Source organism: Schistocerca cancellata, chromosome 3, assembly GCF_023864275.1.
Source record: "Schistocerca cancellata isolate TAMUIC-IGC-003103 chromosome 3, iqSchCanc2.1, whole genome shotgun sequence".
Classification (NCBI taxonomy): Eukaryota; Metazoa; Arthropoda; class Insecta; order Orthoptera; family Acrididae; genus Schistocerca; species Schistocerca cancellata.
The window spans coordinates 290,875,625-290,892,561 of NC_064628.1; the positions used below are offsets into that span (position 1 = coordinate 290,875,625).

Genomic DNA, 16,937 nt, shown 5'->3' on the forward strand with positions numbered 1-16,937 from the left:
GAATCAGGTCAGGATATTGTACAGGCCAGTCCATTACAGGGATGTTACTGTCTTGTAATCACTCAACCACAGCTGGTGCATTATGAACAGGTGTGTTGTGTTGAAAGATGCAATCTCCATTGCCGAATTGCTCTTCAGTAGGGGGAATCAAGAAGGTGCTTAAAACATCAATGTAGGCCTGTGTTGTGATAGTGCCATGCAAAACAACAAGGGGTGCAAGCCCCCTCCATGAAAAACAGGACTGCACCATAACACCACTGCCTTCAAATTTTACTGTTGGCACTACACACACTGGCAGATGACATTCACCGGGCATTCACCATACCCACACCCTGCAATCAGATTGCCACATTGTGTACCATGATTTGACACTCCACACAACAATCATCCAATTTTTACACTCCTTACACCAAGTGAGGCGTCATTTGGCATTTACTGGTGTGATGTGTGGCTTAAGAGCAGCTGCATGAAAATTAAATCCAAGTTTTCTCACCTTCCACCTAACTGTCATAGTACTTGCAGTGGATCCTGATGCAGTTTGGAATTCCTGTGTGATGGTCTGGATAGATGTATGCCTATTACACATTACAACCTTCTTCAACTGTTGGCAGTCTCTGTTGTGTTGTGTAGGTCCCTTCACATTTCCACTTCCCTATCACATTGGAAACAGTGGACATAGGGATGTTTGGGAGTGTGGAAATCTCGCGTACAGACATATAACACAGTGATGCCCAATCACTTGACCACGTTCCACGTCCGTGAGTTCCGCGGAGTGCCCCATCTTGCTCTCTCATGATGTCTAATAACTACTGAGGTTGCTGATATGGAGTACCTGGCAGTAGGTGGCAGCACAAGGCACCTAATATGAAAAACATATGTTTTTGGTGGTGTCTGGTTACTTTTGATCACAGAATGTAGGTTTGCCTTTGTATGCATTTCACACATATTTAACATATTTCATCCATATCTGTACACATATAACTGTGTAGGCTTCTGTGCCCAGAGTCAGTCGACATAAAAGTTTTCTGGGTATCATATTGTATCAAACTACTGCCAGAGAAAACCAACGTTTCAGCCATGCTTGCAGCGGCCTTCTTCTGGGTCTACTGGTGACAGTAGACCGCAGCAAGCATGATTGAAACACTGGTTTTCTCCAGCAGCAGTTTTATACAATATGATACAGTATCATACCCAGAAAACTTATGTGTTGTCTGTGCACATAGTTCACTTGTATCTCTAATGAATTTTGCCAGCAGTTTTGTTTTCATGTACCTCAACGTTTATGACATCATATCTCCTGAATAACATGTTGTAAAATGATATAATTTTGTAGGTATGTTCAGTGACATATATACCATCTGTGAAATGCGTTGCAAATAGAGTTAGTAGCCAACAAATAATAACACAGCAGTTTTACAGCATGAACAATGAAAATGTAATAAGCGATAAACTTTTTTTATTTTCATCATTTGTGGACAAGTGAGAAAAAGTTATGTAGTTTGAAATTATGTGTACAGTTTGTTACAAGTCACCAAGTGCTCTCATTCTCAAATACTGGACAAGTCTTGATACTAGCAAGTCGTGCCTACACTTCTTTTTCATACCCCCCCCCCCCCCCCCCAAAAAAAAAAATCCTTTAATAGGTAGGTGGTTCTTTACTCCACAGCGATTCTTTCTAGGCATAAGGTATACATGTACTAAGTTTGGTTAAAATCAGTCTAGTGGTTTAGGAGGTGATGTGGAACATACATACATTCTTGTGGTAAGTATGGATCTGACAATTATATATATGAATACTAACTTGATATCTGGATTCACAGTGTCATTTCGAAAATCATACTCTGCCAGCAGAGGATGCTCTAGCTCAATACAGCGCTTCTGGATCACCTCAATTTTTTCCTGTAACAAGGAAAGAAGGGAAAAGAAATTCATTAGTAAATCATTTCCAGTTTCTTACATTTATGTACAAGGAAGTCTATGGACATTGCACAAAAGTTGCCCCCACTCCTTTCAAAATTCAGCATTTTTCTTGGTCTTATTCTTTTTAAATTATTTTACAGTGTCAGAAAAAAAGACTAACACAATTTCACAGGCTTAAAAATGAGGATTACAAGGAGACCTGAAAATTATTTCATACTCCCACAGAACAATACTCAAGTGCATGGAAAGAAACTAAAACAGTTGAACTAATGTACATTCAATGTTCAATGCAAATTTACTAAAAATATCAATAAATTTAAATTCTGACTAAAGGAGAAAAATCTTACAACTTAATAGGACTTGGAGGTGTTAATAGGTGTTTTCAACTAAGTGTTCTCTCAATTTATCCACTGCAGCTTCACCATTAACAGTGTGAAATTTCCTGAAATTTTCTTTCCTCTTCATGTGAACATTTCACAAAGAATTAGCATGACAGCACAAGTATTTTATCTAGTATGTATCAGATCATGTTCCCCAACAAATAAATTACGTGATCAAAATAAATTTTTTCCATCCATAGACCTGCACTTGTTACTTGCCATCAGAGTTCATCTGTTTGTGGTACAAATGGTTACATTCTGTTGTAATCACAGAAGGTGTACTGCAGTTTTATCTGCTGTACATGTAACAGTCTTACCCGATTAAGGAAATGATTTCTGTGAAACTAGTCAAAGATGAGAAGTGATTACTTTATAGGTTGCTGCAGACACAAATAAATAAGAAAGGAAAGTTGCCACAAATGTTGGCTACAATATATTCATTTAAAAGTGAGGATAAATAGTGAGAAGAAACAGGATTATCTAATAGCTAAACCTGAACTGAAATAAGAACATGAGTAACAGCTCACTATTAACAAAGCAGCTGATATTGCAAAAGCCAATGAAAGTCTGTAGTCGTATTTTATTCCTGGTTACCATCGTCCTATCCAACTACTACTTTACATGCCAGATATATTCAGTTTTGGACAATGCTTGAGGTCGGTGACAACTCCAGGCATTTGATTCAGTTGTAAAATTTATTCAACTGCATGGCATGTTTATATTGAGCAAAATAATGTCTGAAGCTACCAGAGAAGAATGTACAAAAGTGTGTATAGAAAACAAAAAAAATTCAGTAACTGGCTTAAATTTTCTTGTCTCAGACAGGTGAATTAGTACAGGAGTATTCTGAGAGAGAGAGAGAGAGAGAGAGAGAGAGAGAGAGAGAGAGTGAGCGAGAGAGAGAGAGAGAGAGAGAGAGAGAGAGAGCATCTAAAAAATCTGCTGACTTTTAGGAGGAAATACCTTATCAAAGAATTATTGTTTAATCACTACAGAACTGTGAGCTACTCTGAACATTAATTCTAATGATAAATTTATTCTGAAAACAAATATAGCGCAATGCTGAAGCGCTTTATGTTTGTGTCAGCACTGTTAAATGTTAATGTCTCAGAAATTGATAAGTACATGTTTTTATGTGTTTGGATATTGCTCTTAGTTCCATAATTGTGTTCTGACTGCTCACAGTAAAACAATACTCGTATTTTTTTTATGCTCAATATCTTTTGCAATTGTTTGAACCAATGGACAATATGCTTAAATTCTTCATCATGTACCAACACAAATTTGTTATCTAAAGATTATGATGATGTACAAATTGTAAACAACTACACTAAAAAAAAGCTGACCTGGTTGACTTCAAATGACACAATTTTTGTAACAGAATCCTCTTCATCCTCATCTTCCTTATCAATCTTGTCATAGAAGCTAGTTATGTCCTCAGGTACAGCCTGGCCATCTGTATCTGTCGGGCCTGCACCTTCTGCAGGAGGTGCACTGCTGCCAAACTGCTTACACAAATAATGCATATAAAGGCGACAGGAAATTCAAGTAGAACACATTTATGATGCAAATGGGATGAATGCCATATTCGAGAGAGATTTAAGAAATTCTGGAAATAAACTGACCTGTGTTGTACCTTTCTTGTCCTGTGTCTGTGTGATCAGGCCGTCACCCTCAGCACCATCTTCCACATTTCGACGTAACCGGCATTCTTGAATTACTGGATCTTTCAGCAGCTTCTGAAGCACTTCAGGAAATGGTGACTCAACAAAATAACGATTGTGTTTTAAAACCAGTTTCACCTACAGAGAAAAAGGGTAAAACAATGTACAATTTTACTAATTTTCTTCCAGCCACTACTCTGCAAAAACAAAAAACAAATTTTTCAATTCTGACAGACAGTGTGCAGATAGCATCACAGCAGCCATGAACACTTAAAACAACAGAAAAAGTAGGCCTGCAAACTGTCTTGGAACAAAAATGAAGGTATAGCCAACAATCAAACTGCATCACCAAATTTCATCACAAAGAAGGGAAAAATATGAAATAAGGAAACATTTCTCTAGCTGAAAGCAATGAGCATACTGGAATGGAAAAAAAGGATATAAGAGAAATGTTATGGAAAACTGATACAGCATTCCACTTGATGGTAGATATTTACAACAACAAAATCACAGGAACGCAAAAATTCCACATCCACAAATTTGGCCAATTCACATGTGTGCAAGATCAGAATTAACAAATAATAAATTAAAAACATGGACTCAGGGAAGAAAGCAAATGTGGATATTAGGCAGCAGTATAACATTTATAAAATTAACAAATAATATACAACTACACCAACAATAGAGAAAATTGCTAGGGACAATTCATACCACATGGGTACACCAAAAGAATAGGTCCTAAGAACAGTGGTTTAAAGCAACTGTTAAAGTTCTTGAACTCTGTTGTGTTATAGTTTACTTCACAACAATCACTGTGGTGTAATTCATTTTAGTGCAGGGGCTGAGGTTCCCACGTATTTAAGTTAAACGAGGCAGTTTTGTCAGCATGTCAAGCTCCTCAACAGTTAGAGCATGATGCTGCAGTCAATGGTCAACATCAAAGCTATGATTGTGCACACAAATGGAAGTTCAACTGGAACCTTCATGACTGAACTGCCACAGTCAGCACACTTTGTTCCTTCAAAATTGCAATCCTCTGTTTTGTTCTCAATACTGTAATAGATGACTACGAAAAATCAGTAACTAAAACAATTTGTAGCATCACTATCACACATTGCTCATATAAATATGGAGCAATATTTGTATTTTTACAAGAGCTGTTGAAAATGTAAATTGATTAGTGCAAGAAGGTAATTTGTGTGTTAAGGAGTTAATGATGCCAGTAAGGTGTAGTAAGTGTGTCAGTACAAAAGTTGTTTCTTCAAATGTATTTCCCTCTGTTAGTAATGCTGTTACAGGTAATAACTAAATGGGGACATACACTAGGACATGTCAGAGATATTATAATCAGTTCCAAAGTTCAGGAATGCTATCATATAAAATCACTTTGTCATACTGCTCAAAACATATTCAACAATTTGATCATTACAGTGGATGACATAGTATGTCATCACTGTAAAGAAGCAGCTTCTGAAATTGCCCTGTCTCCCACACAGTCTGAAGAAGAGCAACATACATCTGTCTCTTCTGCTGTTGTACTAGAAATGTCAACTAACATACTAAAAGGTATTAATCTCATCTTGAATTTTCTAAAGATACTGCCAACAGTTCAATCCTCACCAATTACTATTTTTCTGATGAACTCCAGATTTAAAAAAACTGACAGATGAAACTGTCATAGTCCTTCCAAAGAAAATTAACAACTTAAATAAATTTAGCGAGATAGTATCTGGTAAATCTGTATTATTTCCAGTTAATACTGAAGCTCACATAATGTCAAGTGCAGGAGCTGCTACTGATACAACATCTGCATCTGGCAGTACACAATAGAAGATGAAATGGTACAGGATCTGAATGCAGTTCATCAGTATCAAGTTCCTCAAAAAGTATTGCTGTATTGGCAGAAGAGACCCCTAAAGATAACCACCTATCTCCAAAATAATTCAAAGCCTTTTCAAAAGCGACAAGCCACCAGAAAAATAACACATCATATTGCAAAACAGTACACTAAAGATATTTTATCTCTGCAACAGTTAACCAATAAACAATTCAAAAAACACAAAGAAATCAACAAACATCGTCAACTACAGTGATTTTTAAGTGCAACTGAAAAGAAATGGACACTAAATGAGATGTGTGTTTTTCGTCTCTGTTTTCAGATAAGAACAATGCAGTAGCATTTATATGTTGAAAGTAAACAATACATAGCCTAAATACAATATTGATTATCACTAATGATGACACCAAATACAAGTCAAATGACTTTATCTACTCAAAAAAAAAAAAAAAAAAAAAAAAAATCATGGACATACAAGTAAATCTACAGCACTCCAGAGATGTAAAAACTAACTTATTATGCAATATCAGATTGATATTACTTTCATCCTAAAACCATATTGTTATCAACAAAAATAGTTGGAATTGGATATTTAGGGCAGACAGCAATATTGGTAACTTACAAAGATACTGATTCCGTAATGACCAGTCATATTTAAAATTTGTCATATTGCCAACTTGATGTATGCGACCTTTGTAAATGTGTGAATATTAATTTGTTACATCGCAATTGCTTCGATATAAAAAATTTACTTTACTTGAATGACATTTTCACTTTGCAGCGGAGTGTGCACTGATATGAAACTTCCTGGCAGATTATAACTGTGTGCTGGACCGAGACTCGAACTCGGGACCTTTGACTTTCAAGGCAAGTGCTCTACCAACTGAGCTACCCAAGCACGATTCACGCCCCGTCCTCACAGCTTGGGTAGCTCAGTTGGTAGAGCACTTGCCCACGAAAGGCAAAGGTCCCAAGTTTGAGTCTCGGTCCGGCACACAGTTTTAATCTGCCAGGAAGTTTCATATCGGCGCACACTCAGCTGCAGAGTGAAAATCTCATTCTGGAAACATCCCCCAGGCTATGGCTAAGCCATGTCTCTGCAATATCCTTTCTTTCAGGAGTGCTAGTTCTGTAAGGTTCGCAGGAGAGCTTCTGTAAAGTTTGGAAGGTAGGAGATGAGGTACTGGCATAAGTAAAGCTGTGAGGATGGGGCGTGAGTCGTGCTTGGGTAGCTCAGTTGGTAGAGCACTTGCCTGCGAAAGGCAAAGGTCCCGAGTTCGAGTCTCGGTCTGGCACACAGTTTTAATCTGCCAGGAAGTTTTACATGTTACTTGTTTTGACACGTAGTTGCCATCCTCAAGTGTGCTTAATCCACTAAAAAGCTCTATACAGATATATGAACAAATATAATTAGGGACTTTAAACATCATGAAGTCATTTAATGCTTCAATGAAAGTACATCATACTATCACATAATAAAATATTGAAATTAGAATACTGCACTGCAATATTACATATGGATATGGGAGTGACTGGGTACAAGAAAGAAGGGAGTGGGTACAAGGGGGAGAAGGAAAAAGCATAGGTGAGGTGCGAGGATAGCAAACATCCTCTGCACCTACTTGTGATTTCTGTAGCCAGTCACGTGAAACGGGTATTTTAGAAAACACATTGCCAGGAACGGAAATTTGTGAAGTTATAAAACCTGAAACTTTTTAGAAAGTTTTTTAAAAAAAACAAAAATTTATAAAAAGTAATTTGAAAGATAAAAGTACATGCATATGGTCAGTGAATGTCATTTTAAAAAATATAAATAAAGAATAGCCTCTTTTACAACTAATTTTACATTTGTAACAAATTTTCCAAAAATGTGTTGGACTACAGCAAGTGCCCATACTAAACCACTTTACATGTGTATAACTGAATGATTCATGGTTATTCCTGAGGTTGGAGTTCATTTGTACATTTTCTATAAAGTGTACCACAGTCACTCACTACATCTGGTTTGTTTGGAAGTCATCATTTACAGGTGAAGCAAAATCAAATTATTATTAATGTAAAATGGTAGTGTGCAAACTGTTAATACTGATTGTATTTCTTCAATTGTTAATTGAGCCACAGTGATGCAAACTCTGTTAATGCCTGCTGATGGTTTTATGAATGGTATGTCAGAGGATGTAATTTCTCTTATTGCTGTATTTTTATATTATATATAGGTTGTTACTCTTCCTTTGTATAAAAACTTGGTCCCCCTTCTCTCTCTCTCTCTCTCTCTCGGAAACTCCAGGTTGGAATATCATCACTTTAGGAAAAGATAGATTGCTACTTACTGTAAAGATTATACTTTAAATTGCAGACATAAACAATTAAAAGACAATAATGTATGGAAAGTTCTGGTTGAGAATTATGAATTATTTTGGAATAAAGGAGATGATTCGCTGAAAGGCAGAAGTGCTGTGACATTGATTGGTACACAAATGAAAGGTACAGAGCTTGGCTAGCTTTTGGAATGCACTTCCTTTTTCAATCTTGTAGTAAACACACACACACACACACACACACACACACACACACACACACACACACACACACACACACACTCACTCACAAGCACAAGCCTGTCTCCCTACTGTGTGCCCAGTCGCTTGCCAGCTCTTTCCTGGGCAACAGTGAGTGTACTGGGATGAGGTGAGGGGGTGGGGTGGGGTGGGGTGGGGTGGGGTGGGGTGAGGGCGGAGTGATGCAGGAGACAGGGAAGGGGTTAGGGGAAAGCGTGTAGCACCTCATGAGAGAGTGGGGAGCTATCTCTGGGCTAGTTAGGGATGCAGGTGGAGGGTGCAGGTGGCAGACAGCTGAGCATGCGATTTCACTGACTAGAGTGTGAGATAACAGCATGCGCACCCCCCCCCCCCCCCAACACACACACACACACACACACACACACACACACACACACACAAACACACTGGGTGGCCCACCTTGTTTTTCGCAACAGTTTGGCAGTGGCCATTCATTCTAGTTGACAGCTGGCTAGTTGTCATACCAGTGCAAAATGCTGTGCACAGGTTGCAGCAGAGCTGCTCTCACATGTGGCCCAGCTTCTGATGGAGAAGGATAACCCTGTGACAGGACTGATGTAGGTGGAGATAGGATGGGTGGACTGGTCACGTCTTGCATCTGGATCTTCGCCGGAGTGTGATCCCTGTGGCCAGGGATTGGGAGTGGAAATAGCATAGGGATGGATTCTTGTGTGATGGATGTTGCGCGGGCGACAGAACACCCCTTTGAGAGAAGTTGGAAGTATCTTGTGCAGGGTGTCACTCATTTCAGGGTATGACGACAGACAATCAAAGCCGTGACGAAGGATGTGGTTTACTCGTCCCAGTCCGGACTGGAATTGTGTGGCAAGGGAGGTGCTTCTTTGAGACTTGGGTGGATGTGAGGATCAGGTGTGTGTGAGGATATGGCATGGGAGGTCTGTTTGAGGAGTAGGTCTGAAAGGGTAATGTCTGTCTGTGAATGCCTTTGTGAGACCTTCAGCATATTGGGCGAGTGAGTTCTCATCACTGCAGATGCATCGACCATGGGTGGTGGGCTGTATGGGTATGGGAGGCTGTTTGGTTTGGAAGGTGTGGCAGCTGTCAAAGTGCTGGTACTGTTGGTGATTGGTGGGTCTGATGAGGACCGAGGTGTGGATGGAGCCATCTGAGAAGAGGAGATCCACATCTAGGAAGGTGGCACGATAGGTGGGGGATGACCAGGTGAAGTGCATGAGAGGGACGGTGTTGAGATTGTGTGGAATGAGACTAACGTGTCCTGGGCTCGGGTCAAGATTACAAACGTGCCAACAAGAAAACTGAACCAGACCAGGGGTTTGAGGCTCTGGGAAGCTAGGAATGTTTCTTCTAGGTGGCCAATGAAGATGTTGGCATAGGAGGGTGCCATGCAGGTGCCCATGGCTGTGCCACAAATTTGTTTGTATACCTTACCTTCAAAGGTGAAATAGTTATGGGTTAGAATGTAGTTGGTTAGTTGTATGAGGAATGGAGTGGCGGGACTGGAATTTTCAGGGCTTTGGGAGAGGTAGTGTTCAACTGCAACAAGGCCATGGGCACGAAGGATGGTGGTGTATGGTGAGGTTACATCAACAGTGACGATTATGGATCCAGGAGGTAAGGGTTTTTTTTTTTTTTAAGGGCGCAAGACTGCTATGGTCATTAGCGCCCGGTCTGTGACTTAGTAGGAAACAGTAAAAAACCGAAAATGGAAACCAGCAGCAATGGGAACGAAAGTCATAAAATTGGAGAAACTAAAAGCAGAAGGAAGGCTTAAAATCCACTACAGAAAGGGGTTGGTTGTCCCCAAAAAGAGCTTCAAATGACTGATGTCATTTCACTGGCACTAATGAACTCTAGAACGCGATCGGCCGAGTGCGTGTCATCTGCTAAAATTGACGATATATCAGGCGACAGCTGTAGACGGGCGCGTAACGGATTAAAATAGGGGCACTCAATTAAAAGGTGTCTTACCGTCCACAGCTGAGAGCAGTGGGGACAGAGTGGGGGAGGATCGCCGCTTAAAAGATGTCGATGGCTAAAAAGACAGTGCCCTATCCGGAGTCTAGTTAAAATTACCTCCTCCCGACGACGCATTCGGGAGGAAGAGGTCCAAGCACAAGGAAGAGTTTTCACGTCCCGCAATTTATTTTGGGGAAGTGTCGACCAATGTGCGTGCCATAAATGAACAACACGACGACATAAAACGCTCCGTAGATTGGCGAAGGGAATCGATTGAATAGCTGGCCGAAGAAGAGAGACTGCAGCCTTGGCTGCAATATCGGCTGCCTTGTTTCCGCAGATACTAACGTGTCCCGGGAGCCAGAGGAATGCCACCGAGACGCCCCCCAGGTGGAGCAAGCGCAGACAGTCCTGAATCCGGTGGACCAGAGGGTGCACAGGGTAAATAGCTTGGAGACTGAGGAGAGAGCTGAGAGAAACTGAGCAGATAACATACTGTATCCGCCGATGGCGGCGGATGTAGTGGACAGCCTGGAGAACAGCGTAAAGCTCCGCAGTATAAACCGAACACTGGTCGGGAAGCCGAAAGTGATTTGGGGTGTCGCCAACAATATAGGCACTCCCTACACCTAACGATGTTTTCGAGCCGTCGGTGTAAATAAATGTGGCGTCCGTCATTTGTGCACATAGAGCAGCAAATGCCCGACGATAAACAAGTGAAGGGGTACCATCCTTGGGAAATCGACAAAGGTCTCTGAGCAGGCAGATCCGGGGACGGAGCCAAGGCGGTGCTGTACCCCAAGTTGTCAAGAAGGTTTTAGGAAAGCGGAAGGAAAGAGACTGAAGCAGTTGACGGAAGCGGACTCCCGGTGGTAGTAGGGAGGAGGGGTGGCCTGCATACCCTACATCAAAGGAGGCGTCGAAAAAATGTCATGGGCTGGATTAGCAGGCATAGAAGACAGATGGCTAGCATAACGACTCAGAAGGACTGCTCGCCGATTGGACAGCGGAGGTTCAGCAGTCTCAGCATAAAGGCTTTCCACAGCGCTGGTGTAAAAAGCTCCAGACACTAAACGTAATCCACGGTGGTGGATAGAGTCGAGACGCCGAAGAATAGACGGCCGAGCAGAGGAGTAGACTATGCTTCCATAGTACAATTTCGAGCGCACTAAGGCGCGATAGAGGCGGAGAAGGACCACTCGGTCCGCTCCCCAGGAGGTACCATTCAGGACACGGAGGGTGTTGAGGGATTGCAGACAGCGAGCCGAAAGATAGGAAACGTGGGAGGACCAGCACAGTTTTCTGTTAAACATAAGACCCAAGAATTTAGCGATGTCTGAAAACAGAAGGTTAACAGGACCTAGATGTAAGGAGGGCGGAAGAAACTCCTTACGTCGCCAAAAATTAACACAAACGGGGAGAAAAACGGAAGCCGGTGTCGATGCTCCAAGAGTGGAGGCAATCGAGACACCCTTGAAGAAGTCGTTCAAGAAGGCTGGTCCGTTGAGAACTGTAGTAGATCGCAAAATCGTCCACAAAGAGGGAGCCCGAGACATCAGGAAGGAGACAATCCATAATTGGATTGATGGCAATGGCAAACAGTACAACACTCAGCACGGAGCCCTGGGGTACCCCGTTTTCTTGGGAGAAAGTACGGGAGAGAGTAGTGTTCACCCGCACCCTAAATGTGCGCTCTGCCATAAATTCGCGAAGAAAAAGGGGCAGCCGACCTCGAAAGCCCCAAGAGAACAGTGTGCGGAGGATACCTGTCCTCCATCAGGCATCGTATGCTCTCTCCAGATCAAAAAATATTGCTACTGTTTGGCGTCTCCGAAGAAAATTATTCATGATATAAGTGGAGAGAGCAACAAGATGGTCAACTGCAGAACGATGCTTCCGGAATCCGCATTGGGCAGGTGTTAAAAGACTGCGGGATTCTAGCCATCAAGCTAAATGGTAATTCACCATATGCTCCAAAACCTTACAGACACTACTCGTGAGAGAAATGGGGCGATAGCTAGAGGGGAGATGTTTGTCCTTTCCAGGTTTCGGAACAGGAACGACGATAGCTTCCCGCCATCATCTGGGAAAAGTACCGTCGGTCCAAATTCGATTATAAAGGCGAAGGAGATAACGCACACTATGGGTTGATAAATGCAGCAACATTTGGACGTGGATACCATCCGGTCCTGGGGCGGAGAAGCGAGAAGAAGAGAGTGCATGTTGGAGTTCCCGCATGGAGAAAACAGTATTGTAGCTTTCGCGATTTTGAGAGGAGAAAGCAAGAGGTCGCACTTCCGCTGCACGTTTCTTCGGGAGAAACGCTGGCGGGTAATTTGAGAGCTCGAAATCTCAGCAAAGTGCTGACCCAATGAGTTAGAAATTGTGACGGGGTCCACTAATGTATCATGCGCGACAGTGAGCCCAGAGACCGGGGAGAAACTAGGCGCGCCTGAGAACCGTCGAAGCCGACTCCAAACTTCCGAGGAGGGAGTGAAGGTGTTAAATGAGCTAATAAAGAATTTCCAGCTTGCCTTCTTGCTATCGCGGATGACACGACGGCATCGCGCATGGAACTGCTTATAGCGGATACAGTTGGCCAAAGTAGGATGGTGGCGGAAAATGCGGAGAGCACGTCGCCGCTCACGTATTGCGTCACGGCATGCCTCGTTCCAGCAAGGAACTGGGGGCCGCCGGGGCAATTCGGAGGTGCGTGGTATTGAACGTTCCGCAGCTGTAAGAATAACGTCAGTAATATGTGTGACCTCATCGTCGACGCTGGGAAAGTGACGGTCATTGAATGTCGCTAGAGACGAAAGAAGTGTCGGCCTGGGCAAACTTCCAGCGTCTCGGGCGCATATATGGCAGTTGAGGCTGCAGTCTAAGGACACATGGAAAGTGGTCACTCGAGTGTGTATCATCAAGGGTGAACCATTCGAAGCGCCGAGCTAGCGGAACAGTACCGACCGCAAGGTCCAAATAAGATAAATTTGTTGTGGAGGCAGAGAAAAATGTAGGGACCCCAGTGTTGAGGCAAACTAGATCTGCTTGGTGGAAGACATCTACCAATAGTGAGCCACGTGGACAAGGATGTGGAGATCCCCAAAGCGGGTGGTGGGCATTGAAGTCCCCAACCAGCAAATAGGGGGGTGGAAGCTGACCAAGAAGATGAAGGAGATCAGCTCGTGCCATGGGATGTATACAGTACAAAGAGAGAACGTGTATCCAGAAAGGGAAAGACGGACGGCGACTGCTTGGAAGGAAGTGTTTAAGTGGATTGGGTGATAATGGAGAGTATCATGGAGAAGAATCATGAGTCCTCCATGGGCTGGAGTGCCTTCAACAGAGGGGAGATCAAATCGGATGGACTGAAAATGAGGGAGAACAAAGCAGTCATGTGGACGCAGCTTTGTTTCCTGAAGACAGAAAATGACCGGCGAGTAGGATCGTAAGAGGACCGACAATTCATCCCGATTGGCTCGAATGCCGCGGATATTCCAGTGGACAATGGACATAGGGTGAACAGAAAATGGAGGAATGGGACCAAGGGTGCTGTCAACTCAACGACTGCTCAGAGCTGGCGACCAACAGCATGGAATGGCATTCAGCCGAAGGCAGAAGATCCTGATCCATAGGTTGGTCAGGAGCAGCCCCTGCCACCAGCGATCGGCCGGTTGATCGGCCGCCAGCATTGCGCCTTGGCGACACAGAAGACGGCTGAGGGCGATTTCCGCCAGGTGGTGCTGTAGATGGGACACGCCTTGGCGGAGAAGGAGATGAACTGGGTTTCTTTGTAGCCTTCTTGGAAATATGATGTTTAGATGAAGGAGGAACCGATGGTTGTGAAGTTGGGGTACGTAAAAAATCTTTACGAGTATGCTCTTTTTTCGAAGTCTTGGTGTCTGACTTTTGGGCTCGAGATTTAGCAGAACCCGATGAAGGGTGAGCCATAGAGTGGGCAGGCGAAAGTGGTGAGGTTGTACGGGCGATCTTTGCGCTGGCTGATCTGACGATCGTGGCACTAAAGGTGAGGTCGCAAGTCTGCGTGGCCGCCTCCTTTGTTGGCCGAGGAGAAGCAAGGACAGTGCTGTATTTTCCTGTCTGAGGCACGGTGGGTTGTCGACTGGCGAATAATTTTCGAGCAGCAAAGGTCGACGCCTTTTCCTTCACTAGGATTTCCTGGATGAGCTTTTCGTCCTTAAAAACGGGGCAATCTCGAGAGGAAGCAGCGTGGTCACCCATACAGTTGATGCAGGTGGACAAGCACCCTCATGGGCAACCTTGCCACAGGTAACACATTTGGCCAGATTGGAACAGGACTGGCTGGTGTGATTGAACCGCTGACACCGATAACAACGCGTAGGGTTTGGGACGTAAGGGCGAACGGAAATTATCTCATAGCTGCTTTGATTTTCGATGGGAGTTGAACTTTGTCAAATGTCAAGAAGACAGTGCGGGTTGGAACGATGTTCGTGTCAGCCCTTTTCATAACTCTATGAACAGCCGTTACGCCCTGGTCAGACAGGTAGTGCTGAATTTCGTCATCAGACAATCCATCGAGGGAGCGTGTATATACGACTCCACGCGAGGAATTTAAAGTGCGGTGCACTTCAACCCGGACAGAGAAGGTGTGGAGCAGTGAAGTACGCAGCAATTTTTGTGCCTGGAGGGCACTGACTGTTTCTAACAACAAGGTGCCATTCCGTAATCTGGAACAAGACTTTACAGGACCTGCAATTGCGTCGACACCTTTCTGAATAATGAAAGGGTTGACCGTGGAGAAGTCGTGACCTTCGTCAGACCGAGAAACAACAAGGAACTGTGGCAACGATGGAAGAACTGTCTGTGGCTGAGACTCAGTGAACTTACGCGTGTGAGCAGACATAGTGAAAGGTGAGGAAACCATTGCGGAAGAATCCCCCATGATTACCGGCGTCTCCGATGGCGCACTCCTCCCTTGTGGGGGCCCTCTCTGAGGGCACTTCCGCCTTAGGTGATTGTTCACACCTCCCGACAAACGGACGGAGGGACCAATCGGCACTTTCGGAAGGTATCAGCTTGGGTAATCACCCCTCCCTGGGCCTGGCCGTTACCAGGGGGTACGTACGTGTCCTACCTGTCTACCCGGGGCGGGGAATTACGCATTACCCCGTCACCGGCTACGCACAAAAATGCGTGGGTCGGCCTTCAGACACGCACAGGGAGGAAGAAAGAGAAAGGGAAAGGAAAGAAGAGAGGTCTCAAACGCCGCAGCGGAGAAAAGGGTAAGGAGAAGAGGTAAGGAAAAGAGAAGGACAAAGGAAGGAAGGAGACATACAAGCAAAGAAGGCGAAGAATGCGTTACATTTACGAGCGTCCGTCTCCGGACGTAGGCACAAACCATACTCCCAGATGGGGAGAAAGGGAAGGAAAGAGCCAGAGGTGAGGGGAGGAGGGGCGAAGATGGGGGATGGGGAAGGATGCGGAAAGGGAAGGTATGCAGCCCGGAAAGGAAGGAAGGCCACATTAGCTCGGAGTCCCGTGCTCGCTATGCATGTATCCACAAAAGAGTTGTGGACCCCCTGGGGGGAGGAGGTAAGGTTGTGGGGATGGTGGAGAGTCAGTGCACAAAATGGTTGGTATCTTTAATTTGGGAGGCTAGGTTTTGGACAAGTCGTTGGAGATGGTGATCAACAAGAACCGAGATTCTTTCGGTGGGGGCACTGTAAAAAGCCCTCCCGTGTCATTTCTTCACACACACCTGATCCTCCACACATGATTCTCACATATATCCCAAGTACCATCCACAAAGAAGTGCACCCCTTGTCACCCAATACCACCCCAGATTGGAATAACAACCAGATTATTCATCAGGGCATTAACTATCATCATGCCCTAAAATGATGGACATCCTGGCCAAGATACTTCCAACCCCTCATAAAGTGGTGTTCCATCACCCTCCCAATCTCCACAACATCCTAGTTCATCCCTATGCCATTCCCACCCCCAATCGCCTGCCTGTGGAAGATCCAGATGCAAGATCTGCCCAATGCACCCATCCAGTACCACCTACTTCAGTCCTGTCACAGCCTTATTCTACCTCATCAGAGGCTGGGCCATCTGTGAAAGCAGCCATGTTATATACCAACTCTGCTTCAACCACTGCACAGCATTTTACATTGGTATGACAAGCAACCAGCTGTCAACTAGAATGAATGGCCACTGCCAAGCTGTTGCCAAGCCCTAGGTGGACTAACCAGTGGCACAACATGCAGCAGAGCACAGCAAGTGAGACTACAATGGCTGCTTTACAGCCTATGCCATCTGGATCCTCTCCACAACCAACAGCTTTTCTGGGTTGCACAGATGGGAGCTAACCTTATAGCACATCCTTCGCTCCCATAATCTTCCTGGAAAAAAACTAAGGTAACTCGCTGTTCCCCACCCCCTACCCCAGTACCCCACCAAATTTGTGTCCCCACATTAGCCAGATGCGTGCTGTTATCTCATGCCCTAGTCTATGAAATCGCTGTCTGCCACCTGCCCCCTCTACCTGTACCACTAGCTAGTCCACAGATGGCTCCCCACCCTGCCACAAGCCGTTAGATGCCTCCCCCCAACCCCCTTCCTGTCTCCCATC

At 44.2% G+C, this 16,937-nt stretch overlaps 1 protein-coding gene and 1 non-coding gene across 2 annotated transcripts in view; both read right to left on the reverse strand.

The window, feature by feature from the left end:
• Positions 1-16,937, reverse strand: part of LOC126174981 (general transcription and DNA repair factor IIH helicase subunit XPB) — a 103,202-nt gene that overhangs the window by 61,263 nt on the left and 25,002 nt on the right. Inside the window, exons 6-8 of the mRNA XM_049921457.1 lie at positions 3,926-4,102; positions 3,647-3,805; positions 1,802-1,899 (exon numbers count right to left, since the gene is read on the reverse strand). Coding sequence (XP_049777414.1) covers positions 1,802-1,899; positions 3,647-3,805; positions 3,926-4,102 — 434 coding nt within the window. The remainder of the gene's footprint in view (positions 1-1,801; positions 1,900-3,646; positions 3,806-3,925; positions 4,103-16,937) is intronic.
• Trnas-uga (transfer RNA serine (anticodon UGA)) lies at positions 6,627-6,700 on the reverse strand. Its single transcript has one exon. It is a non-coding gene; the product is annotated as a tRNA-Ser (tRNA).